At 29.0% G+C, this 27,564-nt stretch overlaps 1 protein-coding gene across 2 annotated transcripts in view; it reads right to left on the reverse strand.

The window, feature by feature from the left end:
* LOC142317265 (heterogeneous nuclear ribonucleoprotein H-like) overlaps positions 1-27,564 on the reverse strand; it is a 45,062-nt gene that overhangs the window by 12,553 nt on the left and 4,945 nt on the right. The window contains exons 2-7 of one of the 2 annotated variants that reach the window (XM_075353674.1): positions 26,303-26,421; positions 23,207-23,365; positions 20,560-20,703; positions 15,370-15,508; positions 3,765-3,952; positions 1,632-1,852 (exon numbers count right to left, since the gene is read on the reverse strand). In XM_075353674.1, coding sequence (XP_075209789.1) covers positions 1,632-1,852; positions 3,765-3,952; positions 15,370-15,508; positions 20,560-20,703; positions 23,207-23,365; positions 26,303-26,405 — 954 coding nt within the window. In that variant the 5' untranslated portion in view covers positions 26,406-26,421. Of the gene's footprint in view, positions 1-1,631; positions 1,865-3,764; positions 3,953-15,369; positions 15,509-20,559; positions 20,704-23,206; positions 23,366-26,302; positions 26,422-27,564 lie in introns of both variants that reach the window. The other variant, XM_075353673.1, reaches the window with a different exon arrangement.

The raw sequence follows: 27,564 nt of genomic DNA on the forward strand, positions 1-27,564 counted from the left end.
GGGATCAATTGATTTCACACTGAACACTTTATAAAACCAATAGCACGAAGTTCTGATTTCATTTTGGAGCAATCAAATGTAAACACTACAAAAAACTTTATTTTCTAATCAAATATTAAGTTCTATAAACTGTTACAAGTTAAATCATATATTGTTTTTAAAACTAGAAAATACATTTGCTCTTATCAGGAATATATTCTCATCATCCTCATAAGAAAACATTTTTAGTAGTACTTATTAATGAAACCAATCATCCACTGAAGCGGAAACCATAATCTATTTATAAATACTATTTACGCTAACTGCATAAATCTTGTGAATTCAAAAAATTATGGTGTTACTAATTTCATTGATTAAATTGTGAACTGCAATTCACAAACTGTATCAAAATTAGACAATGTATACATACATAAATTGTGTTGAAGCATTTAAAAATAAATGCTACTTAGTGGTAACTAAGACACATTTCTTGTTCTCAAATATAGTATGTAAACATGTAGTAAGAATTTCTTTGTTATACGTGCCATGCCAAATTTATTGGCAGTTCAGGCAGAACGTGTACATTGTGAAGGATATGATTATATATGATCATATATGGTTATCATTAGCGAAGATTGCAATCAAGAGGATTAGTGTTAGAAACTTCCTATAAATTTTAATTGCAATTTATATATATACTATTTTAGTATTTTCTTGTAATGGTAAAAACAAAAATAAATCACTATACTTATGAACTGATAGGGTCTCTTTTTTCTTGCATTTATTTCTTCCATCCTTCACCTTACTATTTGGTTAAAAACTCAATAGCTTTCTGAAAGTCTGATTCAGATACGTGCAAGAAAATTTTATTGAGATTAAAGCCTAAATTCATAAAATACACAACCTCCTTTTTTAAAGATAACTTTGCGTCTAGAAATAATTTTAAATACAATTTTAAGAGAAACTAAAAAATGATAAATAATCTGTTAATCCTACAGTGACAAAAATGTATAAGAATGCTGCAAAAACTTTTCTGTAGATAAGTATGTCTCTGTGAGTGATTGAGAATAAAATAAGTAGGGTATTTTAATGCAGTAGGCGATCTACCACTATAGTTAGTTCTTAGATGGTGCCACTGAAACAAAAAAATGAATAAAATTATAAATATAATCTAACTAAATTTAATCTATGCTCACTAACCTTGACTAGCAAGTGAAGCGAGCATATAGGTTAGTATATTTAGATTATAATTTTCTTGATTTTCTTATTTCAATATAGGGTTTCAGTGGCACCATCTACAAACTTATTACAGAGGTAGATTGCCTACTACATTAATACCAATAGAATGACACAAACTTTATTGAATTTTTTTTTTGTTACTAGAATTTATTCAGTTATTACAATTTACTTAAAAGATGTTGATAACTGGCATCACTCATTTTAGAATATGAAAGAAATCACCACTAAAAAAAGCCTTTTCTGAATAGGCCCTCTCTTTTCTTTCTTTGTAACCTGATGTCTTAAAAAAAGAAGAAAATATACTGTTGGTTGAGCAAAATTAATTTAACATTTTAACAAGTAAAATATCTCTAATTTTTTTCAATATTCTATTATGTTGTAAAAATATATAATTGGCAAAATACTGAACTTACATCTGCAATATCACTCTGGTTGGCTCTAAATGGTAAGCCTCTCATATGTATGTTGTGATGAGCACCCCCACCATTCCAAGAGCCTCCAGAGTTGCTCATATTCCCAAATATGCTACTTGCTCGACTATTCATTATACTGCTACCACGGCTGGATCCACGCATTTCTCTTCCGTTGCTCCAAGGGTTCGGCTCCCATGGTCCATCATCAAAGTCCCCAAAACCTGAAGAAATCCCTATCATCTTCAAAATGAGATATCATCCTTCCAAACAATTTTCCCTTAAAATACTTAGGTCAACAATAGCATACACAAATTTGCTCGCATGTATTGTATATCTATACTGAATGTTATCTTTTTAAGGATTTTTTAAAAATAAACTTCTATAATTTTAACTTTAAATTAAACTTCAGAAGAATTGCAATGGTTAAAATGAATTAGTCTACACTATCACAACGGTGATGACAAGAAATTTACATTAAATACAGTATAGAGTTACCATTTATTTCATTTATAAAGTACATATTAAAGCAGTAATAAATACTTTGTCAATTTATTACAAACTTAAGTGAGAAATGTAAAGCGAATAGTTTATTAAAAAATAATTAAACATGAAGCTCACTTATGCAAGTTATTAAACGCTTTACCACACTTGAATAAAATTACTGCCAATTCTGAAGTTATAAAATATGAACTAAGTCTATGTCTTACAAACTTTCCTAAGATAGGCACACCAATGGCCCTTTTCTTGGCTAAAAAAAAAGTAGCAAACATATAAACCTCTCAGAATCCAGTATCAGTTTAAGCTTGTAAAAATGTCAAAGTTTAGAAACTTCAATTGACATGCAGATTGCTAGAACAGCAACTGGTTTCTTACAAAGGTATCCCATGCAGTATAATATCCTCTCCATTGTATTATTAGCATTGCCAACACCAATATTTATTTGTCTTTACTTTTCACTTAAAATGATAAGGATGACGCTTAAGAAAGCAAGTTAACAATAAATTAACTTACTGATCAAATGAATTTGTTAAGGCAAGTAAGAGAGTATGTATGAAGCCCATAAATATATTGTTTTAAATTATCAATAATTTGATATAGTAGAAATTATCCAATTATATGTACAAGACGAAATGGCAGTAATAGAATGCAGAGTTCAAAAATAAAATAAAAAATAAATTGTCTTGATGTGAAAATTTTACCATAATTATAATGTTTAAAACCATTAATAAAGTTTTAAAATTTATCCCAAGCCCCCAAATTGGGTATGACTTCATCTTACATGTGGAACTGAAATCAGGGATAAATATTTCACTAGCCATCAAGTGTTGCTGGCCATAAACGATATAGAAACTGTTTTGTTTGTATTAAGAAATAATATTCTGAAATATTTTCATGCAATTAAATCAAGTGTTCAGATTCTTGATTTTATCAAAAAAATTTACAAATATGATAAAAAAGTTATTGACCAAACTAGAAGGAATTTACGAACTTAAATAAACACAATTATAAAGCTGCTGAAATTTGTGTTAAAACAATAAAATTATAAATTAATACAAGAGTTTAAATAATTTTTTTACTTCATTACTAGAAAAAAATCTGGAGACCACAAGAGTTCCTTGAACGTCTATTAAATTATATATATACACATTTAAAAAAAATGAAAAGTACATAAAATTTTATTTCATTAATACAACTTCTGATATATATTTGTTATTGTTATTGAATTTTATTTGATTACAGCTCTGGAACCAATGAAAATAAGTAGCACTTATGATATAAAATTGAAAAGATCTCAATGAGGAATTATTACTGCAGTGAAGACAAAGTCCAAAATCTAAATTTTTTTGATTTTGGGTTTTTGGACACTTTTGGCCCAGTCGATTGGAATCAAAACTGAAGGTGCACAACTAGATGATACAACAGTCCTTAAATAAAACATTTCAACATCCTATGGCTAATAATTTTTGAGTTATGCGAGACACATATGTACATACATTACACCAAATCTAGCCAAAATGGATATCCATTGAAATCTGAAAACCAAATTCTTTTGCTATCACAATACTTCCTTTACTTTGTACAAGGAATTAATTTAAAAAAAAAATAATTTTGATACAATATGGCAGCATTTACCTTTGAAGTTACGCGATTGCCTAGGCAACGGTCCCATATTTCCACCACCGTAACGATTTGGCCCTCCAAAACGGTCCCTGCTGTCATATGGAGCAGGTCGTTGATTGAAACTGCCACCCAGTATTGGACGAGTTCTTAGACTAACAGATCTAATCTCAGCCAAACTACTGCGAAATATCTCGATGTATCTATGAGGAGATAAATGAATAAAAACAAATTATCAGCAAATTTAATAGAAATATTAAAGTAATTAACTATCTAAAAGTACTAAAATAATTATTTGTCTAAAAAGTCAAAATAATCTACATAAACTATTCATAAAGGATTATAAGAACTTGAAGGAAGGTGAAAGAAGCGATTTGAGTAATTATAAATGAAGTAGATACAATTATTTTAACATTTTGTTAGTTGCTAATAATCAAAATTTTTAATCATTAGATTAACATGGATTATACTGAACCAGTGAACACAGACATGTTAGATAGCATTTCCAAAACTTAAAATAACATTTCACCTAATATAGTTGAACTTTGCATTTGTCTTTGGTATTATTTTTCTCATATTTAACTGGGGAAAGTGAGTTTGCACTGCAGTGCAGATAAGCTATCTAATAAAATTTATACTTCTCTAATTATTATTAAAAAAAATCCTATAATCAAATTCAAGAAATCACTGGTTTGAAAAAATAAATTCTCAATCATTAATTAAAAATATTTATTTTTGATATCAACAGAAATAGAGAAAAAACAGAAACTATTTCCTCATTTTCAGTACAATACTGTATTTTAATTCAGTTGTGCAAGTGTACCATAAAAAAAGGGACGAACATGTTACTTGTTGAGCAATTCCTCAAATCTGCAATATAAATAGCAGTAAAGCATTACACACAACACTGTTCAATGGAACGTGTACAAGAACACAATTGTGAACTGACATGTGTCATAAAAATGATAATTATAAAACTTTCTTAAAATGTCAGATTTATTCTGACAAGTAATTTTTTGTTGTAGAACTTATGTTCATAAATACACAAAATAACTGTTATCAGCAGAGTACATATAATGAAAATAAATAAGATACCAAATACCAAAATCAAATATTAATTCAATATTCAAATGATAAATATTATATCTTATAGTATATATATTTTTTAAGCACCATCGACGCAGCCCAATTTATTTAAGATCAAGCACCCACTCGTTTAAGTTAGAATATTTTTTAAAATCTTTATTCATGAAGCATATATCCCAACAGTTTATCTGAAAATATGTAAATATCAAAAACAAATAAAAACACAAATAATAAAAACAGAAAGATAAATTTTGCAAGACTGTCATATAAGTAAAAAAGTTTCTAAAATTTATATACAAGATATAAGCCAGTTTTATATAATTTAAACACCAAAACAACACGCTCCAATCATATCAATAAAACATAATTTAATTTACCACAGTATCCTGCTACTATATAAAAAAAATTTCTATGTTAAGCACAGCTTAGACCTTCTTAGCTTAATTTTTTTATTTTATGTTGTTGAGTTTCAGAACAACTCCATCTTCAAAACTCATTGTATTGGTACCTTTAAATTTCTGTTAGTCTTTTCACAGCATTTAGTCTACAGCTCTTCATCCTTTATTTGATATATCTTATCTGGTCTTCTTCTTGTTTATTTGTTATTAATGGTTGTACTTATCTTTTAATTTTATTTATTTCCTGTTTTCAGTAACATCCACTCTATTGTTAATCTATCCATTCTTCTTCCTTTAATATAATTGTAAATTAAATTCATTGATTCTTTCATTTTCATCAAGGTATGTCCTTCTTTTGTTAAAAAATACACTGCATAATTAGAATCCTGTTTTTGATTTTTAAAAGATCTCATGTGTTCGTTGTATCTTAACTTTAGTTTTCTTTCAGTTTGTCTAATGTATGTTGTAATATCTTTTTCTTCTATATTGCTATTAAGATAGTTTTAGACCTAATGGTAAAAAGAAATAATAGTAATCTAGATTTTTAAATATACAGAAAAGAAACTTGAACAGATAATATCAAAGCTTACAATTTGAATCTCCCAAATGGACCAAAAATTAGCAGCTTTTAGATACACAAGAGACTATATAAAATTACCATTAAAGAAACCAGAATATAAAAGAGTTAACACTATTTAGCACACTGAAGAAAATAACTGGTATAAAAAAGAAATTATAAGAAAAATAAATAAAAGAAATGGAATTAAAACCACAAACTATCAAGAAACCTTTAAATGAAGTAAATTAAACTTACTGGAAAAGAAATTTACCCGATTAAAGTGAAAATGGAAGAATTAATGAAATTAATTAACAATTGTATAAAAGGAAGAATGAACATTTTAGAAAAATTATAGATTTTTAAATTAAAAAGTAACATTAAGACGATCATAAATGAACAATCAAGTGGAAGCCCTTTTCTAGAACTTAAGTTTACTAAAACAAGAAAATAAATAAAATTAAGTACAACCATTAATAACAAATAAACAAGGAAAAGGCCAGATAAGACATGACGTCAAATAAAGGGAAGGGGGCATTGACTAAACACTATAGATATTTAAAAGTACCAGTGGAATAAATTTTGAAAATGGAGTTGTTCCGAAATGCATCAATATAAAATAAAAGAATGAAGTTAAGAAAGGTAAACTGTATTCAACATAGAAATTATAGTGATCTTAGCAGAAAATACAATAATATTATCTTAACAAAAAAAAAAAATCATTCCACTGTAGTCTTATTATTGTTACTTAACCCAAAGTAACGATTTTAAAACAATATATTTACATGATATTTGTGACAAATATACTTTGTAGGTCTTGAGTCATGTAGTGTTGTGTACGAACAAGAATTTGTATACACTTGTATACATCAAGGTATGTTTATCGGAAAAAAAGATGGATTAGTACTGCTTTGAACCTTGATCCATTTGCTCCTGGGCAAGACTAAATGGATCAGAAGCAGTCCCTTTCCTTTGATATGTGTCATGGGGGGTTGGATTAGTAGCCCAATTTTACCAGTAATAGCCTTCTTTTTTTTTTATGAAAACAAGTGAAGTAGTGCCAATCTATGGAACTGCTTTTTAATCAGGGTTGGAAAGAAACCAAACAAGAAGTCATGGTGTTAGTTCAGTTTATATTTTACATTATTGTTTTAGTGTGTGTTAAGCGCTATAATAACAGCAAGTTATATTTACTTAAATATGCATGAATTTCAACTTTCTTCATTTACTTCATAATAAATGAAAGTGTGGATAACTGAGGCTGGCTGGTTAAGAAGATACAACTGTGCTTGGATTTGTCGACAGAAAAGCTAGAAAATCTGAACACCACGGGCATCCAATTCTTCTGGCCAGAAAAACCAAGAAGAAAGTTCTTTCAGCATTTCACTAGTAGAACCATTAGAAGCTATCAATTTTTTACCATAAGTTATCTGCTTAAGAGAATTTTCTATAATTAAATAACTACCAAAAAATGGCTTTCAGAGTGAAATGACTAGAGGTAGATTAAGCAGTGAAACGACAACCCTAATACTAACAATGAACAACATAATGGCATGTGGCCTACACAGCTTATTATTAAGATGTACTGTTACACAACTCATAAGCAAGCGATAATGACATTTTGTCATTTAAGGACTTAAGCAAGTATAACAATGTTAGTAATATAATATGATTTGTTATATTCTATTATTTGTTATTTAGCTTAAAAATACAAAGCATAACACACAGAGTAAAGAGGGTTTAATACATTGAGAAATTAACAATGTAACCAACCATTAAAGGAAACAGAAAACCTGAACACCAAAATTAAAACTTGCATTTAAAATATTCTACCAGACAAGCTGACTTAAATAAAATGAAACAGATAACTCTGAAATAAATGGATTTTATCTACAACATTTTATTAATGTTTTTATTCAGAGTGCATTAACAGAAGTTATTTAACTTATAAGATTTGGTTCCTTTATAAGTTAAGAAAAGTTCTTAAGAAAATTAAATATTATTATACAGTTTGTCTGATACAACTAACTATGATTCATAAAATGTCCTCACAGTAATTATAACTGGATTTGCAAGTTTATCCTAGAGTACAGTGGCAATAAACATAAACTAATACAATTAAATATTTTAACCTAACACATCTAACTCTTTTGGAATAATTTTCAAAGCTATAACACCATATCAAGATGATTCCAAATAGAATATATATGAGGGCGATCACAAAGAATCAGACCTCATTTTTTATTGTGGTAACCAGATATGTGAGAAGGGGACCGTCATAGAATATGACCTCGACTTTGTAAAGGTTGCATTTGATTCATTGTTGCTGATAATGGAGCAAGTCACTGCTTAACAGCTGTTAAAGTAAAACTGTGAATAGTGTTTATTGTGTAAACACTACACAATACACTCAATGACACTAAAAATGACGAATACGTCAAGCATATCTGCATTAATTGTTTTCAAACTTTATGGCATACAAGTAGACAAAAGAAAGATTTCAAAAACAAGCTTTTGGTGATCAAGCTATGGGATGTTAAATTAAAGATTGGTATAACAATTTCCAACATGTCCAAATGTCATAAGTGACAAATGGCCTGGCAGAACAATTAGAGCTTGAAGATGAACTAGAAATTACATTTGGCTCAGTGCAACTGATTTTAACAGAAAATTTCAGGATGTGGCTTCAATCAGCAAAATTTGTCTCAAAATTTTCACTATGAACAGCATGAATTTGCTGTTAATTTAATACAACATCTGTTATACAGTATGAAAGCAAAAATGAGAAAATAAGTATAAAAGGTTATCATAAAATGACTATACTCACAAGATATGTAATATGGATTGTTAATAATAATATGTGGAAAAAATAATACTGTATGGTTTAACCACTACCCTTAAAATTACAGAGAAAATAGACTAAACTGCACACGACATGCTGGAATAGGCTAATAGTGACACTGATATTATGGAGTAAAAAAAAAACAACTAACTAACCAGACATGAAACATTGGTCTACAGCTATGACCCTGAGGGAAAGGCACAGTCATCCCAAAAGATAACTAGGCAATCATCACAGTCTTTTTTAGATTACCAAGATGCGTTCATCACAAGTATTCACCTCAAAGACAAACTGCCATAAATCTTCTTTGTTGGCTAAGAAATGCTGTTTGATGCAAGAGACCACAACTTTGGGAAAATGGCAATAGAAAAATTCATCATAACAGTCCAGCTCATGCATCACAAATTATCCAGCAATTCATGGCAAACAACGGATTAAATGAGACTGCAGTAGGCTCTTTACTCACCAGACATGGAATCCTGGAATTTTTGGCCCTTTTGTAAGCATAAAATTCTACTTAAAGGAAAGAGATTTGAAGACAGAAAAGAGATAAGAAGAAATCAAACAGGACTTCTTATGGTGCTTGGTAAAAATGACTGAAAAGTGCTTCCAACAATGGAAACTTTGCTGTGTATGTGTGCGCATGCATCCGTGTGTTACATCAAAGGGGTCTACTTTGGATGGGGCCAAATCATGGAACTAAATATAAGAAATTTTGTTTTTTTGAGGCAAAGTCAGATACTTATTTGATCACACCTCATAAATAAATGAATGAATGAATTAAAACCATATCTCCATAATTTTAAGGATGTGGAAAGAAATGATTAAACCATGCAGTATATTTCTTTGTTTTTTCATGTTATTATTACTAACAATGCTTATTCCATACCACATGAGCGTAGAGTCATTTTATGATATAACCTCATATACTTATTTTCTCCTTTTTGTTTTCATACTGTACAACATCTGTGTTATTAATTAAAAACAAGTTCATGCTAGAACTGTTGGTGTAATGATTATGACTGTTTTAAATTTTTTTAACTACTGGCAACTTCAAATCAGTTAATATAGCAATACTTGTCTAACTCTCCCTGAGCACTGAATCATTAGCACCTATACAAAGTGTATAAATAAAAATGTACAAATAAAAAAATGTTATATTGAAGTTTGACTGTATCTAGCCTATGCTTTTATTTTCATGAAACATATATAGCCTTCTAAACTACAGTTTTAACTGTACAAAATGCACTAACGTTTTCATCACACAAGCAAAATCTTCCTAAAAAAAAACCCAGTAACCAATTAAATTACGAAACAGTGGAATGATTAACATAAAAAAATATATATATTAATAATAATAAATATATATTAACACAAACATAATAAATTAACATATATTCTAATACTAAAATCATAGACATAATTTTGATACAAACCTTCCATTTCAACCCTTGTTTTAGAACTGATTTAATACTGAAGTTTCATTTTCAGTATGAAAACAGAGCCTATTTTTATTTTTATATAGTTCTTGCAAATAAAACCCGAACTTTTAAATGACAGAACATGGGCTAGTTAACTGTATAATAAAATCCAAATTTAAGATATCTTTCTTCAAAGCAAAAACTATTTAACATTTTAGAGTTAAGAATTTGATACTCCAATATGCCACATTTTTTAAAGGGGGAAAACCCAGAAATTGCAAAAACTTTTTACGACAAATGTCTGTGTCAAGAGTTGACATTATCATCCGGTTCTCAACAACAGAATTTTCTCCTGTTTAAAATTAATTCATCTTAGTAAAAAAATATAAGTTCTTTAAAATCTTGTTAAGCTTTTTCATACTCAAAAATGGGCTTTGTTCTTGACACAGATCTAATTTACTGTAAACCAATTACAGCTTTGATTGTAGAAAGGTGGTTGGTACCTTTAAAAGTGCAACTAAGGCTTTACCTAAGATGGAAGAACAGCAAGAGAGTTAACAATTACTTTTTCAAATTATGTACAGCGGTTTTAAAAAGAATTCAAGACTGGCAGTAAAAATTAATCTAAAAAATGTATATTTAAGAATAACTCTCAATACATTCAACAAAATTGCTTTCATATTAAATGAAAATTAACTTCCTGTTCATTATAGTTTCTAATGCTTTATAAATCAATTCGGAATATAACATGTCAAATTCACAATAATGCTGCTATTGGTCTACCTTATCACTACTTTTCACTACAGCAGTTTTTTTACTCTTAAAATGATTTTGTTATTTACTTCCAGCAATAATTTCCTTTAGGCTATTATCATGACTTTTAAGCAAGATATGACTAGGTCTTATCACGAATATTTTTTATGAATAAAAATCAGAAAAATCTAAATTGCATTTGGTTATATAAACCGATACAACCATAATTTAAAGTAGACAAGTGGAGACAGTAACATTTAATCCCTCAAAACTGCAATTTATAAGCGCCACAGAGGGTTTGCTTTAATAAAAAGAGCCTTCTTTTATTGGTGACCCATGATCCCAAATAAAAATTTTCTGATAAATAAAAGTATAACTGAAAGGATCAAAGTGACATCAACTGACAATTAGAATACAAATCTGAGTCCCATTATTTCTGTAAATCCTAGAAGAATGCAGTAACTATCTAAAGGGATTAAAAAAAAATACGTAGTGTAACAAAAAATTATTTAGAGTATTCATTTTCAGATTCTACGATTAAAATGAACAAAAAATGTTAAAAACAAAATTGCAATTTCCTCCTCTTCATTTTCCTTCTGTTCACCTGTTTTTTTTTTAAGAAAAAATTTTTAAGTCAAGACTGGATTGAGGAATCATTTATTATTTGATAGACATGTTCATGAACAGGCTCATAAATTTAAAAATGTTAACTATATCACTAATTTTATCTTTTATATATCTGTAATTTCTGTTTTATCAAAATACATTTTATAAAATATTTAAGCCATCTTAAATATTAAACAAATGACACCTTATTTTTTTCAATTTGTCAACAACCAACAGAACTGTCAAAAATTGTTAAATTTTTTTTGTCAGTTTACAACTGAACCAATAATTTAAAAATCATTAAAATGAATAATCATTACAGATTATTATTAAGTTGTTTTGATATCAATTTCTCTTTCTGAAAATGAAAGTTTATTTCACACTGAAATTATAATTATTGACATGTATCTTATATACCGACTGGTAGAATGCAATTCAGCTAAGGTCGCTGCCTGAATGTAAATTTTTTTCCATATCATTGGAGTAAAATTTTTTTTTGTAAATTTGTAAGAAAGATTTAGATAAACAAAAACTTTTTTGGAAAATTCTGCAAAACCAACACCTACATCTGTAACATGTACAGAGTGCAAGTGATTTCTGCAGTAACAATTTCTGAACATTGAAATTAATTTTTGAATTTCATGAGAAAATCCTCATGCAATTCAAATTTAATCAATATTTCAGCAACCATTTTCAATAAATATTAGCTGGTAATTATTGGCTGTTTATTGATCAGTCCTTATATTTGCCAGCACAATTGATCTGTGAGAATTATTACCATTTTTATATTATTTGGATGAAGCTGGCATGATGATAGCCCATCACATTTTAATGTCAATTGCTGCCATTACTGAGTAAATTACTTGTAATTCACCTTTTCTGCTGAAAGGTGAATTTTTGTTCATGCAGAATAAAAGTGACCTACACAAGATTACCTGATCTGAATTTAAAAATCTTTACCTTTAGGGGCACTTAAAAAGAAGTTAACAGCACACCAGAACTCAAAGATCTTCAGCAGAAAATTGAAGAATGTTTTTGACGCATTTAGCCAAACCAGTGAGATGATCATTAAATCATCAGTTAGTATAGTGTATGGACACCAACAAAGAGGCCACTTCATTTTTCTCTAGGGAAACTGAACGTAAATTGGTACACAATTATTTGTCTGTTTATAGTTTATTATTATGAAAACCGTATTACCAACAATTGGTACTTTAATTTATTTTTAAATAAAAACATCTCCATTTTGTAGAGTAAACAACTTTTCGACAAGTAGTTTGTTTGCTTAACATCAAGAGTATGAATCAAAATTAAAGTTTATTCAAATTAATTAAGCAGTGGAGATGAAATCCAAAAATGAAAAATATGTCAATTTTCTGAAAAGAAAATTACAGATTGTCTGTCAATCACTTTAAAAAAAAAGTAGGGTTATTTACAATGAAAAACTAAAAACTAAGGATATAAAAGATTGATGTAATGGACAAATAGATAAAATATATTTAAAGAGATTGATGTGTGAAACATTTTGAAATCTGATGTGCTTATACTTATAATTTTTGATTTGTTAGAAAAAATGTGTAGTAAATATTATGATTGCTTAACCTGTTTGAAAAAAGTCTACAGATGAAAACAAAAGGGAAGGAAATCAACATTTTTTTTGTTTATTTTGAAACATAGAATCTAAAAATGAACAGCCATGTATACTTTTTTGCTACACTCTGAACCCGCAAGTGGCATTACTACAAAGTCAACTCGCTAAAAAACCAATTAAAAATTGTTAAAATTAAGACTAAATTGCTGTTCAATTTAAAACAGTTTCATTACCTCCTTTATATCAGTAAAGAAGTAGGATTTTCTGGTAAATATTTTCCTAAAGATTATAAAATGCAATTAAGATCACCTGAAGGATTATTACTACAAAATCATTTTACAACCGTAACTGTACTATTAGAAAAAAATTGCCCATGAACTGTCTAAAGAAAATCACTTACATATCAAAAACAAACTCCAAGGTAAAATAGGATTCAACATTCTGTTACCCTGAAAAGCAAATCCATTATGTAGTAGTAACAAGTACTGCTCATTCACCCACTTGTTCTTAGTAATAAGATATCAGATGATAAATTCAGATCTTTTTTTAACAGAACACATCCTATAATAATTAAAACCCCGCTCCATGTATTTTGAGTGTCCATAAATCTTCATAGACACAGATTAATAAATACCAGCCTAGTGCGTGTTAAGAGTTTGTACAAACTCTTATAAAACATTTTAAGGTAGTATACAATGAATCTCTAATGAGTTTACAGTACATGAGGGTTCTATTGGAATGCAAAACTTCAAAAGAATTATGTACAAGTAGATAATTCTGTTATTACACTCTAATGGAAACATACAACCAAAATATGTGTACACAATGTACATAACTTGAACTGAACTTAACAAAATCTGGTGGGTAAATAAAAAATGCACATAAATTTTTCACTATTTGGTACATGACTTTAGTAATAAAAAGTCAATCTAATTTTTTTTCTATCATGTAACACTTTATGACAAATACTTAGAAGTAGGAGGACCCACTTTTCATGACTGGTACTAATTTGGGTTTTTTCGCAAGCACTGGATAGAAAAGACTACATCTGGGTAGTCTCACAGGAAAATTTTCAACATCCAATAAAAGCAGCAATTCAAATGAGTCCTACAAGCATCAGCATGTGGCCTGTTGACAAATGAGAGCTGGACTTGACTGATCTAATTTTTTTTCTAAGAAGGAAGAAAGATGAAGGTAAAAAGCAGGAAGATCAATCCACAGACCAGTGCCACTTGATTGGGAGTATGAAAATCCCTTTGATGAAGCTTTACTGCAGTTACAGATTGATTTCTTAAGATATAAATGATGAGACGTGGTTTGAATTTTATTCTATTTTGCATGATGTCAAAAAATCACTGCTGTTACAACAATCTTTGACTGGCGTTACGAAAATCGACATACATTCAACTGGTTCTTGGGTATAATTTCCTAGAGCAAGGACCTGGCATTTTCATTGGTTAGAATGTATACAAAAGCGGTTCCAACAGCATAAAAAACACTAATCATTAATTTCACTATTATTATTGACTTTAATTTTTGTAAATATTTTTGAACTAGTTTTGCACATATTATATTAATTTTAACAAATCAGGAGTAAACAGAAAATAATCCTTTAACCAGTTTTTATGTGAAAACGGATTTGTACACCACTGTAGATAACAAAGTGGTCATCACTTGACTTAAATCAAGACTAGAAGGATAGAAGCAAAGGTAGAAGTTGTAATTCAGCTGATATTGATGGATTAAACTGAACTAACCAGTATAAGGAATATAAACCAATAATAGTTGTCTTTCCAATCCAGGTTCTGCTATAACTTTTATATATATATATAAATTATATATATACACACACATAAAATTAACCTAATATTGAGCAAAACTAATTTTTTTCCCAAATGCTCTACATGATCATAAAAAGAAAACAAATTATACTAAATAATTAAACATTACAAATGCATTTTTACATCTGTTCATGATCAATATGTATTGTTCCTATTATCAAAACCACAACCTTTGGATTCATTAACGTAATTCATAAAGTTCAGTTCTTAACAGTGAAGAACACAATGCAGCAGTGAAAATATTACATTAACAAGTGGCTGAATGAGAGACATTTATTTCTACACAGTATAACATTAACAGAATTATGCGCTTAACCCATAATAATAAACTTCTTTTAACAACACATTACTGTGTAAACTTAATATTTAATTACTTACTCTTAATATTATAAGATAAAATACTGTAGCATTTAAAAGAGAATGGGAGATGGCATGGTAAGGTACCCATGGACCGACCTACCTCTAGAGGAAAGACCCAAACCAGGCCCCCCCATCCCACCTCTGATACAGTATTGTGGCTCCCCACCTGTGTCCTATTTTTTCCTTGTGTTTCTGCAGAGCTTTTTCTGCCATGTCTTTGTTAACAAACTCAACGTACGCTTCCCCAGTACTCCGCCCCGTGTAGTCTGTCGGGAGAACTATCCCATTCGGAACTATCTCCAAGCCTATATACCCAACCAACCAACCACACGGTCAAAATCAGTCTATTTAAGTCACACACATTCTATAAAAAGCATTAATATTTATTTATTCATATTTGGTTAAAAAAAACACCCATTACAAAAATTTTAAAGAAACATTCCTCCTACAGCTAATAAAAAAAATTACATACATAACATATTTTATAATACAACATAAAAATGTTACCCTTATTAAGATTTATACTAATAATAACAAATGAAAAAAAAAAAACCATATAAACTTAATAACTGAACTGAGACCAAATCATGATTGGACTTTTAAATTCCATGTTGACTATCAGAAACCTGCAAATAATTGACAGGTACCAGTGTCATAAAAAAAACAAAAAAAAAAAAACAAAAAACCAGATAAAACCTCAGTAACTTCCTTTTAAGATAAAATACCAATGCTGATTTCAAAATCAAAAACAGTTGTAAATTATTAATGCTTCAGAATTCCACAATGTAGGGATCATTAAATACTATACCCACCTGATAGAGGAATTTGTCACTATGGGCCTGCAATTTGAATCTACAGTAAAATTGTCATATTGGTGTTTAATGCATAAAAAAAATATTACATATATATATAATGTGTGTGTGAATGTTTTAAACAATGAAAATATATAGCAGTGCCCATTGACTAAACCATACATATTATATTTCATTAGCTTGAGATATTTAAAATAAGATTTAAGTATATTATTCAAAAAGACAAGGCAACAACATTTTTTTTGAAAGCATTATATGATGAAAGTAAAAAGACTAGTATCCTGCTAAATATGAAGATTTGTAACTGAATGAAGATCCAAATAATGCTGTCAAAAGTTCTTAACGCAAAATATGAACATATGAATGAATCTGGGCACTTAGCAGCAATGCTATAGCCTGCTGTGCAACAATCATGATCCTTTGGTGTGGTATACACTAACAAGCTTAATACTTCGATATGTCATAACCATAAAATATGGATTTCGATGCAGAAAGAATACAACCAGGAACTTCACTCTCTGTCCAGACCCTTAACGGCTGCAGTGTATGTAAACCAATTGAGATCTGTTGTTTTCATTGTAGCCAATCAATGATGTGAAACAGAGTGAATGTATACATGGCTAAACAAAGCCTGAATTTTAGAGGATGTTGCATGTTTACGCACAACAGCAAATAATGTAATTATCTGTAGGCTCAATAACAAAAGCATAGCAATATATTTGCCTATTTTGTCGAGCATAAAAAGGTTCTTGATCTACAGGACTGAGCACCATTTTTGAGTTTATCTTGTTCATTTAAGACATAACAGCCAATAACCAAATCGGTTACAGACCAAACTATGATACTCTTAATAAAATGTTTTAGACAGGATAATCATTTTTCTCTTTAATTCTTCAGAATAATTTACTTAAAATTATAAATTTGGTAATAATCAGAAGCATCAAGTGCAAGATACATCCATCCACACTTGTTCATTTCCTTAATGGACATGCAGGCTATTATTTCTTCAAATGTAACAACTGGTCGCAACCATTAATAAAACTAAGAAAAAATTGCTCTTAACACACTATACAACTTAATATAATAAAAACTACAGCAAATATAAATCGTTTTTATTTGAAAATTTACTTAAAAATGAAAATTAATTAAATAGTTGGAAAAAGGAATACAGCTACTGCAGGATAATTTAAAAAAGAATAGACAAAACTTGTTCAAAAACTGCAAGTGAAATATGTTTTTTAGGCTAATTTCTAGTCAATAAATATTTCACAGAAATTCTTAAGTGTAAAAAAAGTCTGGGTTAAAAAAAATTAGATGGTACAGGTGGATTAAGTGAACCGGGTTAAACTGCTATTTACTTTACACTAAAGCTAAATAATGGGAAGTACTGGAGCAAAAATAATTTTTAATACCTATTTTAGCAGACCAAATATTTATACTTATTGACAAATTTTGACAATTAACATAATTTCTTATAACATTTAGGGCAGAAAAAACACTAAAAGATTCAGTTCAGTTCAAAATTAAGTATCAAACAATAACATATATTTTATTTACCTAACACAAACAGAAAATTGAAGGTTAGCCCCAAATTGAGATAATATTGTTAATGACAGAAAGAATGTTTACCCTCTAAACCTAGAGATATCTGTACATTCTTTGAAAGTCTGAAATGTGTTCTATATAAAACTGAATAATAAGTTAGAATAGTTCACATTTGTGAAGGTTAAGTTGGTAAAATTGCAAAATAAAATTAGGGGGAGGTAGCAAGTACATAAAGGATCAGACATGTAGTGTGCAAATAAGCTTTAAGCAGTACCAAAAACAATCTCTTAGAAAATCTTGGTGTAGGGGTCCAATAAACAACATAGGATAGAGAAAAAAAATCATCTTTAAATATAAGAGTATTCAATAAATGGTACATGTAAAGCAATGTGTTACTAATAAGATGGTAAAATTTAAAATTTAAGAATTAGAATAGTCTTAACATAAATAGAATAATTTTAGCTTCAATTCTTTAAAAACGATCCTTCGAAAGGTAACATGAAGCAACTAGAGTATGCAAAACATTAACTGAAATTGGAAAGAAGTAATCAAATGAAAACTTATGTTCACTCATAACAATAGAGAGAATGCTGGATATATTCAGAACCTTTTATAAGATTTTCAATTTCTTCCCAAAATAAAGCAGTTATAAAATAACATTAGAAGCAAGAAAACCAGGATTACCTGGCATATCATTTTGTAATTTATTTAAAACCATATAACCTGTTGAAAAGAAAAGCCTATTATTATTTTGAGTATCTTTCAGGTCAATGAAAAAAGATATGTTTATAAAAATATATTGAGAATACACAATTTTTACATAGTCTTATTTCTTCAGTTAGAAATTCTGTTTAATAGTTTAGGTGCTGATGATAAAAATTGGTACATCTTTTAACAGCCTTTATTAAATAAATAAACATGGATACTTTTATTTCAAAATAATTGTTTGTATGTTAATTTTTAAAGGTAAAATACAAACAGCCATCTTGAAAACTATAATATTAATAAAATTATATCAGCTATTGATACCATACCATATTCAGCACAAGTTGTGATGAAAGGAAGAAATATTATCCTTAAAAACTTATTTATCCTTTCACCAGTTAACTACAGGCTCATGACAAAGTACTGATGGCCTACTTCTTTTAATATGATGAGTTTTTATAGAATGTGAAGATTAATTTTATATGTAAAATAATTTTATAAATTATTTCATGTAGCTGATATAAACTAGTCGTTAACATTTTTTCCTTTAACATATTAACATAACATGTCAAGAATAAAATATTTATTTGTTAATATAAACAATTTGTCAATTTCTAACATAAATTTGTATTACATCATTAAATTTACTTTATACAGATTGTACTTCCAGTAATAAGAATTATTTTTTCTTAAGATTCTATAACTTTAATGTCAGTCACGAAGTACATAAAAATACACACACAATAACTGAAGCAGACTACTAAGCAATTCTCTACATACATACATGTTGTATGTGTGTTGGAATAATGTAAAGTACAAAATAAGCGAAAGGAGGGAAAAGGCATAAACAGCACATTTATTTACTACAATTGTAATTTTTTTTTGAAGAGATTCTTAATGGCTGAATGTTGGATGCGAAGTTCTACTACTACCCCCCCCCCCCCCCCAGCAAAACAAAACATTGTCAGAAGGTTTGAACTCAAAGATTTCTAATAAGACTGATCGTAATATCTACTCAAAAATTTTTTTTACTAAGACTGACAGTTTCATTAAAACAATTTTGTGATTTGTTGACAAATAAAGATTATCTGAACGGGCTTGTTAAAAACACAGGAAATTAACAATCTGATTTTTTTTATCTTAAAAAGTAAATGCTGTTAAAAATAATATAAACCAAATAAAAATTAACAGCAGAAAGTTATAAAAGAAAAATTTTATGGGACATACATTAAAAAAATTACCATGAATAGAATGCAGAGGTAAAAATTTACTTTTAAAGATTCCCTGCACACTAGAAAGCACATGAAAAACTAAACAGTGAGAAATAACTAACCCATTAATTCAATATAGGATTATTCACAGAGAAATGATATGAATGAAGAAGACACTAGATAGAGGGTACTAAGAACTAATCTTTTGTCTGTTCAGAATGTTAACAAATTATAACACTTTTATTTCTCAAGAGAATTATTAATTATATAGCAAAACAAATATTTTTAATACAAAACAATCAGAACAAACATTACAGAACTGGTTTATCCTGCATATCAAGCTACGATTTATCCTGCGTATCAAGCTACAGGAAAAAAATATCTAGAATAAAACAACATGGCTCAGACACATGTTAAAGATACAGTAAAGAAATGTCAGTAAAATTATTCTGAGTGATTTTTTCATGATCAGTACTTAAAATTTCCTCTAAGTGATCTACTGCAATACTGTTCAAAATTTATACATATTTTATTGTGGAAAGCCTATCAGAAATTATAATTTAAACATTTAATCACCTCTTACTAAAACTTAAAAAAATAATATATTAGTGTCAATTGCATTCCACAGTTGTCTTAACTGAATAAATGAAAAAAAAAAATCAATTATTAAACCTTCATCAGCAGACTTCTGTGACTGCAAGATAAGAAAAAAGCATACGGAAGCAATAATTCTTGAACCAAGAATTACAACATGGGTATGCTGAAATATAATTTTGTGATTTATAGAAATGAACTGATCATAAGCATAAATCACAAGTAACTTCTACATAAAGCTAAACAACGCTATGAAATAAAAATAAGAATTAATTCAAAGAAACAACTTTTGGCTTATATGCATTAGAGAAAAACATATACAACAGCAAAAATAGTACCAAGTTAACATGTAATCACTTCAGATTATTCTTGCTATTGCAGTTGCTTTTAGTTAATACATTCGTAATGTTTAAAACAAAATAGCAAGAAACATAGAACAGTTATCGAGATTGTTTAATATCATTTGGAGAGATAAAAAAAATTTATTACCTTTAAAAAAATCAGCGATTTCATCCTTTGAACAACCAAATGGTAAACCTCGTAAACGTACACAACCATCATCCATGGCATGTTCAACGTTCATGCCACTACGCCGTAAAACCCATTCCATTTCTGAACGCTTAGACCTGAAAACTGTAAATACAATTAAATATATTAATCTAAAAAAACTCTTCTTTCTCAAACTAGTTCCAATTCTTCCCTAAGAATTGATACAATATTAGTATATTATTTTAATAAAAGCAAGCATTACTGGATTACTGATTAAACTGAACTAGAATGTGATAAGATGGCCCTAGTAAAGAACGCCTATCCACATATGCTAAAATTTTTACTTTATTTGGCTCACCATATACTTTATAACAAATCCGAGCAAGATTTATATTTAAAGAGGGGGAAGAAAGAATGGGATCAAAACACCTATTTTTCCTGTTTAGCCTTCGGGAATCATAGTCAGGTATTACTTCAGAGGATGAATGAGAATGATATGCATGAGTGTAGTCAAGTGCAGTCTTGTACAGCCTCAGGTTCAGCATTTCTGAGATGTGGGTTAATTGAAACCCAACCACCAAAAAACACTGGTATCCATGATCTAGTACTCAAATCTGTATAAAAGTAACTGCATTTACAATGATTGGAACTCTTGACTCTGATATCAGCTGATTTGTGAAGACGTGTTCACCACTAAACCAATCTCGTGAGTGGGATCAAACACCTACCACAGAAGAAGGTAACTCATAAATTTACTTGATGTTCTGAAGCTGTAAGAGAGATAATGTTAAGGGTATGTAGGAGAAAGTAGAGGGCATAAAGATTTTAATAAAACTAATATTAAGTTCAATAATTAATACATTTTCATAAAATCACATGTTAGCAATGTTCAGTGTATTATGCAGTAATGATTAAAAAAAATCATTAAATTATTTTTAAAAATCAGTAATGATTTAAAGAAAAAAATTACAACAAGAATAAGACTAAGATGTTTTAAGAGCACAATTAGTTATGCGTAGAACATTATAGCATTCCCTTATGTTCTACAGAAAGGCAGGGCAGCTGTTAAGAACAGGACAACCAATACATACTTCATTAATCACATACATGGTGACTGAACTCATCTTCATCATTCTGTTAGCACAAAATTAATATCTTAATACCAGTTAGAAAATATGAAAGAAATCCTACAGTATACATAACAAGTGGATTGATTATAAAAGGTGATCATAAATTAATTATTCAGCACACTTTTAGGTGTTAAAAAAAAAGAAATGTACTTATATGCATCTTTTAATGTTGAATAGAGCATTTTTCAAGATTTTGTTTATAACACTTATTAACTTCAACAAGTTCTACATAAGCAACTTTTGTGGAGTGGAAAATATCTTTACTATATTCAATTTCACACAACATTACAAAGAATATCTGAAGTTATTCCATTAATTACACCTTCAATTCTACTTGTTAGTTCATTGATGTTGACAGGGAATCAGTCCATCCACAGCCAAACCAATGTAGAGGAAATTGTTCATGTAGATAATCCCTAACATGTAAATCCCAGTGAGGTGGTGTGCCGACTTGTTGGTAGTAAACGTTGGGTTGGGATGTTACACTGTGTACTGCATACTCCCGTAACACGACTAGATAACTAGCATTAGTATCTGTTGTCTCAGTGAAGGATGGTTTGATAATTTCATAAACAGTCAACGCATACCAAACATTAATTTTCACGTTATCATGTTGTGATACAGAAATGGCATCAGGGTTCTCACTAGCCATAATCTGGCAATTATGATAGTCAACGTGACCAGAAACATGGAAAAGATAGCTTTGTCAGAGATTACTTTTTTAGAATCACATTACCTTCGTTCAATTTATCAAGAATGTCCACAGCAATATTGTTTATAGTCATCTTCAATTGAACGCACCAGCTGAATTTGTACGCATGAAGTTTTAGGTGCTTGTGTAGAACCTTCACAATCGTCAAATGCGGTATTCCCACTTCTTTGCTCACGTGACTGGACGATTTATTTAGATTTTCTTACTCGATTCCCAACTTCCTTGGAGAAAAGGAAGTTGGGAAAAGGAAGACCTAAAAAAGGTCTGTTAACACCTTTTTTTAGGTACTATACTACTTCCTGTATCTTTAAACTGGAGATTCCACCGTTCAGTAAGTTTTTAGGAGGATCACAGATGTACTCTACATGAAAACGTTTATGCACAATAATAACACATCCTCTCTCATGAAACCTTAGAATGCTCATTACTTCTACTGCATAGTAAAAGTTTCTCAACTGACAATCATACCTGCTGTTACACACTGGCATGTTATTCAAGGTCATCATAACTTGTAACTACAGTAACATTTGAAAAAAAAAAAAATCACACAACTACATTGCTTTGTTCATTTCTTATTAAACCCCTAAAATGCACTAATAGTTTATATTCTGCCTGTATTACTCAATAGATCAATCTGATAAATTAATATCAAACAGAACACTTTTGTAACAGACATCAATAATGTTCAAAGCAATTTAAATAAAAATAATCATACAAAATAAAAAAATGAAAATGGAAGGTATACTACAAAAATACATTATGGAAAACTTTACATACTCCTTAAATGAGATTCATATAAACCTACCTTCAATGTATCTGTGACCCATATGATCTCTGTCTTTTTTGCATGCTCGCTCCACATCATCTAATGATTCCATCTCAACATATGCTTCCCCACTTGGTCGTCCCTCTCTTGACATGGTCATCTGGACACCAGCTTTTCCATTTTTTATATTACAACCATCTAAAAAAAATAAATTTCTTACTCTTTTACCAAAGAAAAATTTATGTAATTAGCTAATTAGCATATTTAGCTTTAGATAAAATAAATATTAAACTATATAATAGACTTACATAATTTGCAATGAATAAACTTCATTTCAACAATTTTTTTTAAAATAATGCTACTATTTAGTTATTAACTGAACAAACTACAGGCTGAACAAAAAATCTGATGTGGACACATGAATTTCTTATACGCCTATTAAATTACATAAAATTTTATTTCACTAATAACTTCTGATCTTTTTCATATTTTTGTTATTATTAAATTATTATTTATTGTAAAAGTATTTTTAACAATCAGAGGTTAATTATTAATAAATCAATATATTAAAATTAAGGAGAAAAGGGGGAGATGAAGTCAGATTTGAACTGATGTGCCTTCCTCTTGTAAGGTCAAAATATTTCATTAATTAAAATTTTATTTGGCTATAACTCTGGAAGCAATGAAAATAAGTACCACTATGATATATTGTTGAAAAGCTCTCAATTGAGGGCTTATTTTACTGCAGTCCAAAGCCACATTTTTTGGATTTTGGGCTTTTTTGAACACTTTTGGCCCAGTGGATTACAATCAAAGGGAAGGCACACAACAAGATGTTACAACAGTCCTAAATTCAAAATTTCACCATCCTATGGCTAATCTTTTTTGAGTTACGCGAGATACATGCGTACATACTATTCAAAATGGATTCAGGGATGGTCAAAATGGATATTTCCACTGAAATCTGAAAACCAAAATTTTGTGACCACTATATTTCTTTACTTTATACAAGTAAAAAAAGGCTAAGTAAAAAAAAAACCATATAAAACACACACTGGTAAAAGTTGGTAGTTTTAACTAAATTCGGCCCTTAAAGTAATAAAAACTTGAAACACTGAAATAAAGAACATGCAAAATTCACAGATAAGCCAAACTATTATTTTTTTTCTTCAGTCATTTGACAAGTTTGATGCAGCTCTCAAAGTTTCACATTCTAGTGCCAGTTGTTTCATTTCAGTATACACTCTACATCCCTAACAATTTGTTTTACATATTAATCTATTACTAATGCTTGCTATTTTGATAGTAACTTAAAAGAAGAGATCTGTGAGTATTGTGAATTTAAAAAGAAATATTTAACAGAGAAATTATAAGAAGTGTTAAATCCTTACCAAGATGGTTTGGAAGAAAAGCAAGTCGTCTTAAAAAATATTTTTAAAGGTCAATGTAAATAATTTTAAAAGGAAGTCATACAGCAAATGCACTAATTTATTATGGTTTTTACGTTTATACAAAACATGAAATAGGGCTTATTTTTTATTCAGTTAAAAACACACTGTACAAATTAAGTATGCAAAATAACAAAAAGTAATAAGCAGAAAAAATTAATTTTATAAACAGTTGTATTCTGTTGCTGAAATTCAAGTTTGCTAAGCTATGAATTTACAATAAAAAATATTGATTTTAGAGTAGAAAATTATTAATAGTGTTGCTACTAATTTATATAGCAATACAGATTGATGACTCACATACATTCATTTAATTTTAGTAAAGTCACTGGATAGTGCAGAATAGTGGAGCCAGAAGATTTATCCACTGTAACAGATATTTGTAAAAGGGGTCCAAAAAAGCAATTCCTATTTGTTAATGACAAATTTTGATTGAACATTTTTTAATATTACATAATATTTGGCAAATAAATTATATAATGAAATAGTTAACAAACAGAACAGTAAAGTTACAATGACTTCATAATACAAAAAATGGCAAAATTGATAAGATTACAACTGATTTATACAAACATTAGCTCTAGCCATATTACTCACAGTATATTGTTCTCAAAAGTAAAGATAACAAAAAGATTTGTTAATACCGTGCAATTTTGAAACTGGGTTCATTTTTATCCATTCCAGTAACACCATAATAGAAATGCCATATTAAGAATACTTCAATACAAGATATAATCTTTGTTGGATTCCCATTACCATAATCACTTCTGGAAACTCCTAGTCATTATCATGTGTCACATATAAAATGTAAAACATCTTCGCTTACTTTTATAAATATATTTCAGTAAAGGTTAGCAAACTTTTAGAAATTTTAACTTCGGCTGTAAATTAAGGTACATCATCACAAACATCATTTAATATTTACACCAAAAATAATGATTCTGTAAAAACATTTTTATTTTAAATGAATTTGATATGTTTCTATTTGTGTAATGAATGTGGGATCAACACTAATGGATTTACAGAATGAAATGAACTTTGATATGTACAGTAAATCATTGAATAAGTCATTACATTTTTTGTTTTGTACAGATGAAGAATGTTTTGCAATAAAATACAAACATAACAGATTAAAAAGTATATAATCAGAAAATGTACAGCATATTTTTGTAACAAGTATAAAGATTGGAATAAATTCTTTAACAAATATAATTTCTTACCGGTAGATCATACTGTCAATTGTTTTGATTATTTTAATAAGAAAACATATTTCAAGGGAATGGGGGTTGTAAAACTGTCCTTGGAGTTTCACTTAATTGAGATTCAGTGTAGAAAGATTTTCAGGCTGAATTAATTGGGAAGGGGGTATAACGAGGTGAATATTGTATATATTGCTGGTAATATCTGAGCTCAGTCATGTACAAGTTTAAAAATTTACAAAGGTACTCTGAAATTAATTGCTTAACAACAGATTAATATCACAAAGGCATTTTTTTTCTAATTGATAAACATTTTTTCCCTGAAACTGGTTGTGGCGGTACAAATGTACACTAACACATATATGTTTATCTAAAGCACCGTAAAACATCTGTATAAATAAAGTATCAAGCAGCAACAAGCACACTTCAGTTAAAATCTATAACCTAATAGGTTTTAATAATTTAAAATCTATCAACAGTGAACTTACCTAAAAATTTAATTATCTCATCCACAGTTGTTGACCACGGAAGACCGCGCATTTTAATAACATACCCTTCATCATCATGGTCTCCTGATGCTGACATTTTCATAGAGCTGAATATGTGACTGGAAAACACAATGAAAAAACCTATAATTAAACTACCAATATCAAATTAAAATACATTTAACTTTGATAGACATAGAACTATATGGAACTAACACTGAAGGTTTGTTTTATTTATTTTTAGAGAAAAAAGCTACTGAAATTTACGATCGGTAAAGCCCTTTTGCATATTGCTGTAAATAAATGATCAATATTTATTACAGAAACATTTTTTTTTTTACACCCCTAAAAATACAATAAATTTAAATGTCATAAATAATTGTGTGGGGGGAAACTTGGTCAACAATACTACTAAATTCATTTGTATTTGAACTGAACTTAAAATTTAACACCTTTATTGTTAAAAGTTTACTCTAATAGTTATGTTTTCAAGATTATGCAAATTATGTTAAGCAAACTATATCACTGCTTTGATAACATCTGAATTAGAGAAAAATAAGGTACTTACATATTAACACCACCACAGCTACAGCTGCTGTTTAGGTTATGTTGACTTCGTGTACTGACAAATCGTACATATATCAAAATAACCTAACTAAATATAACCTATGCTCGCTTCGCTCTTACGTATTAACGCCACCACAGCTACAGCTTTATTTAAAAACAAAGTAGTCAATCAGATTTTGGTGGATTAACATTACCGATTTTGGTGCTATAACATTAAGGTTATATTAATAAGTTGTATACATTATGCATAAGTTAAGTTAATTAAAAGAGGTTTGCAAGTTTGCAAGAGAGCAAGTTTAAAAAATTACATGCAGGGCAATTCATGCAGCATTACTGGCACTTTCTGAGCTCGTTCTACAGCAAAAATAATGAAAAATGTTCATATAAACATGGGTCACCAGATACACTTAATTGTTGAGTTATGCTAGTGAAAAATTTCACCCTGATTCCAGGCAAAGAGTGAAATAAAACCATACTGAAATTCTAGGAACCCAAATTAAGTGATAAACTTGATGGTTTCTTCTGATTTTTGATCAGACAAGTTGAATAAAACACCAGAAGCATTACCTCTGGCAGTTTTCGTATCAGATATAAAACAGAAACATTTGATGTCTAAAAACACAGGTTTTTACAAAAACTGATAATAACTAATAAATAGATAAAATTTATTATCAAAACCTGTAGATTTAATGCTGAGC

Source organism: Lycorma delicatula, chromosome 1, assembly GCF_047948215.1.
Source record: "Lycorma delicatula isolate Av1 chromosome 1, ASM4794821v1, whole genome shotgun sequence".
NCBI classification, from domain to species: Eukaryota; Metazoa; Arthropoda; class Insecta; order Hemiptera; family Fulgoridae; genus Lycorma; species Lycorma delicatula.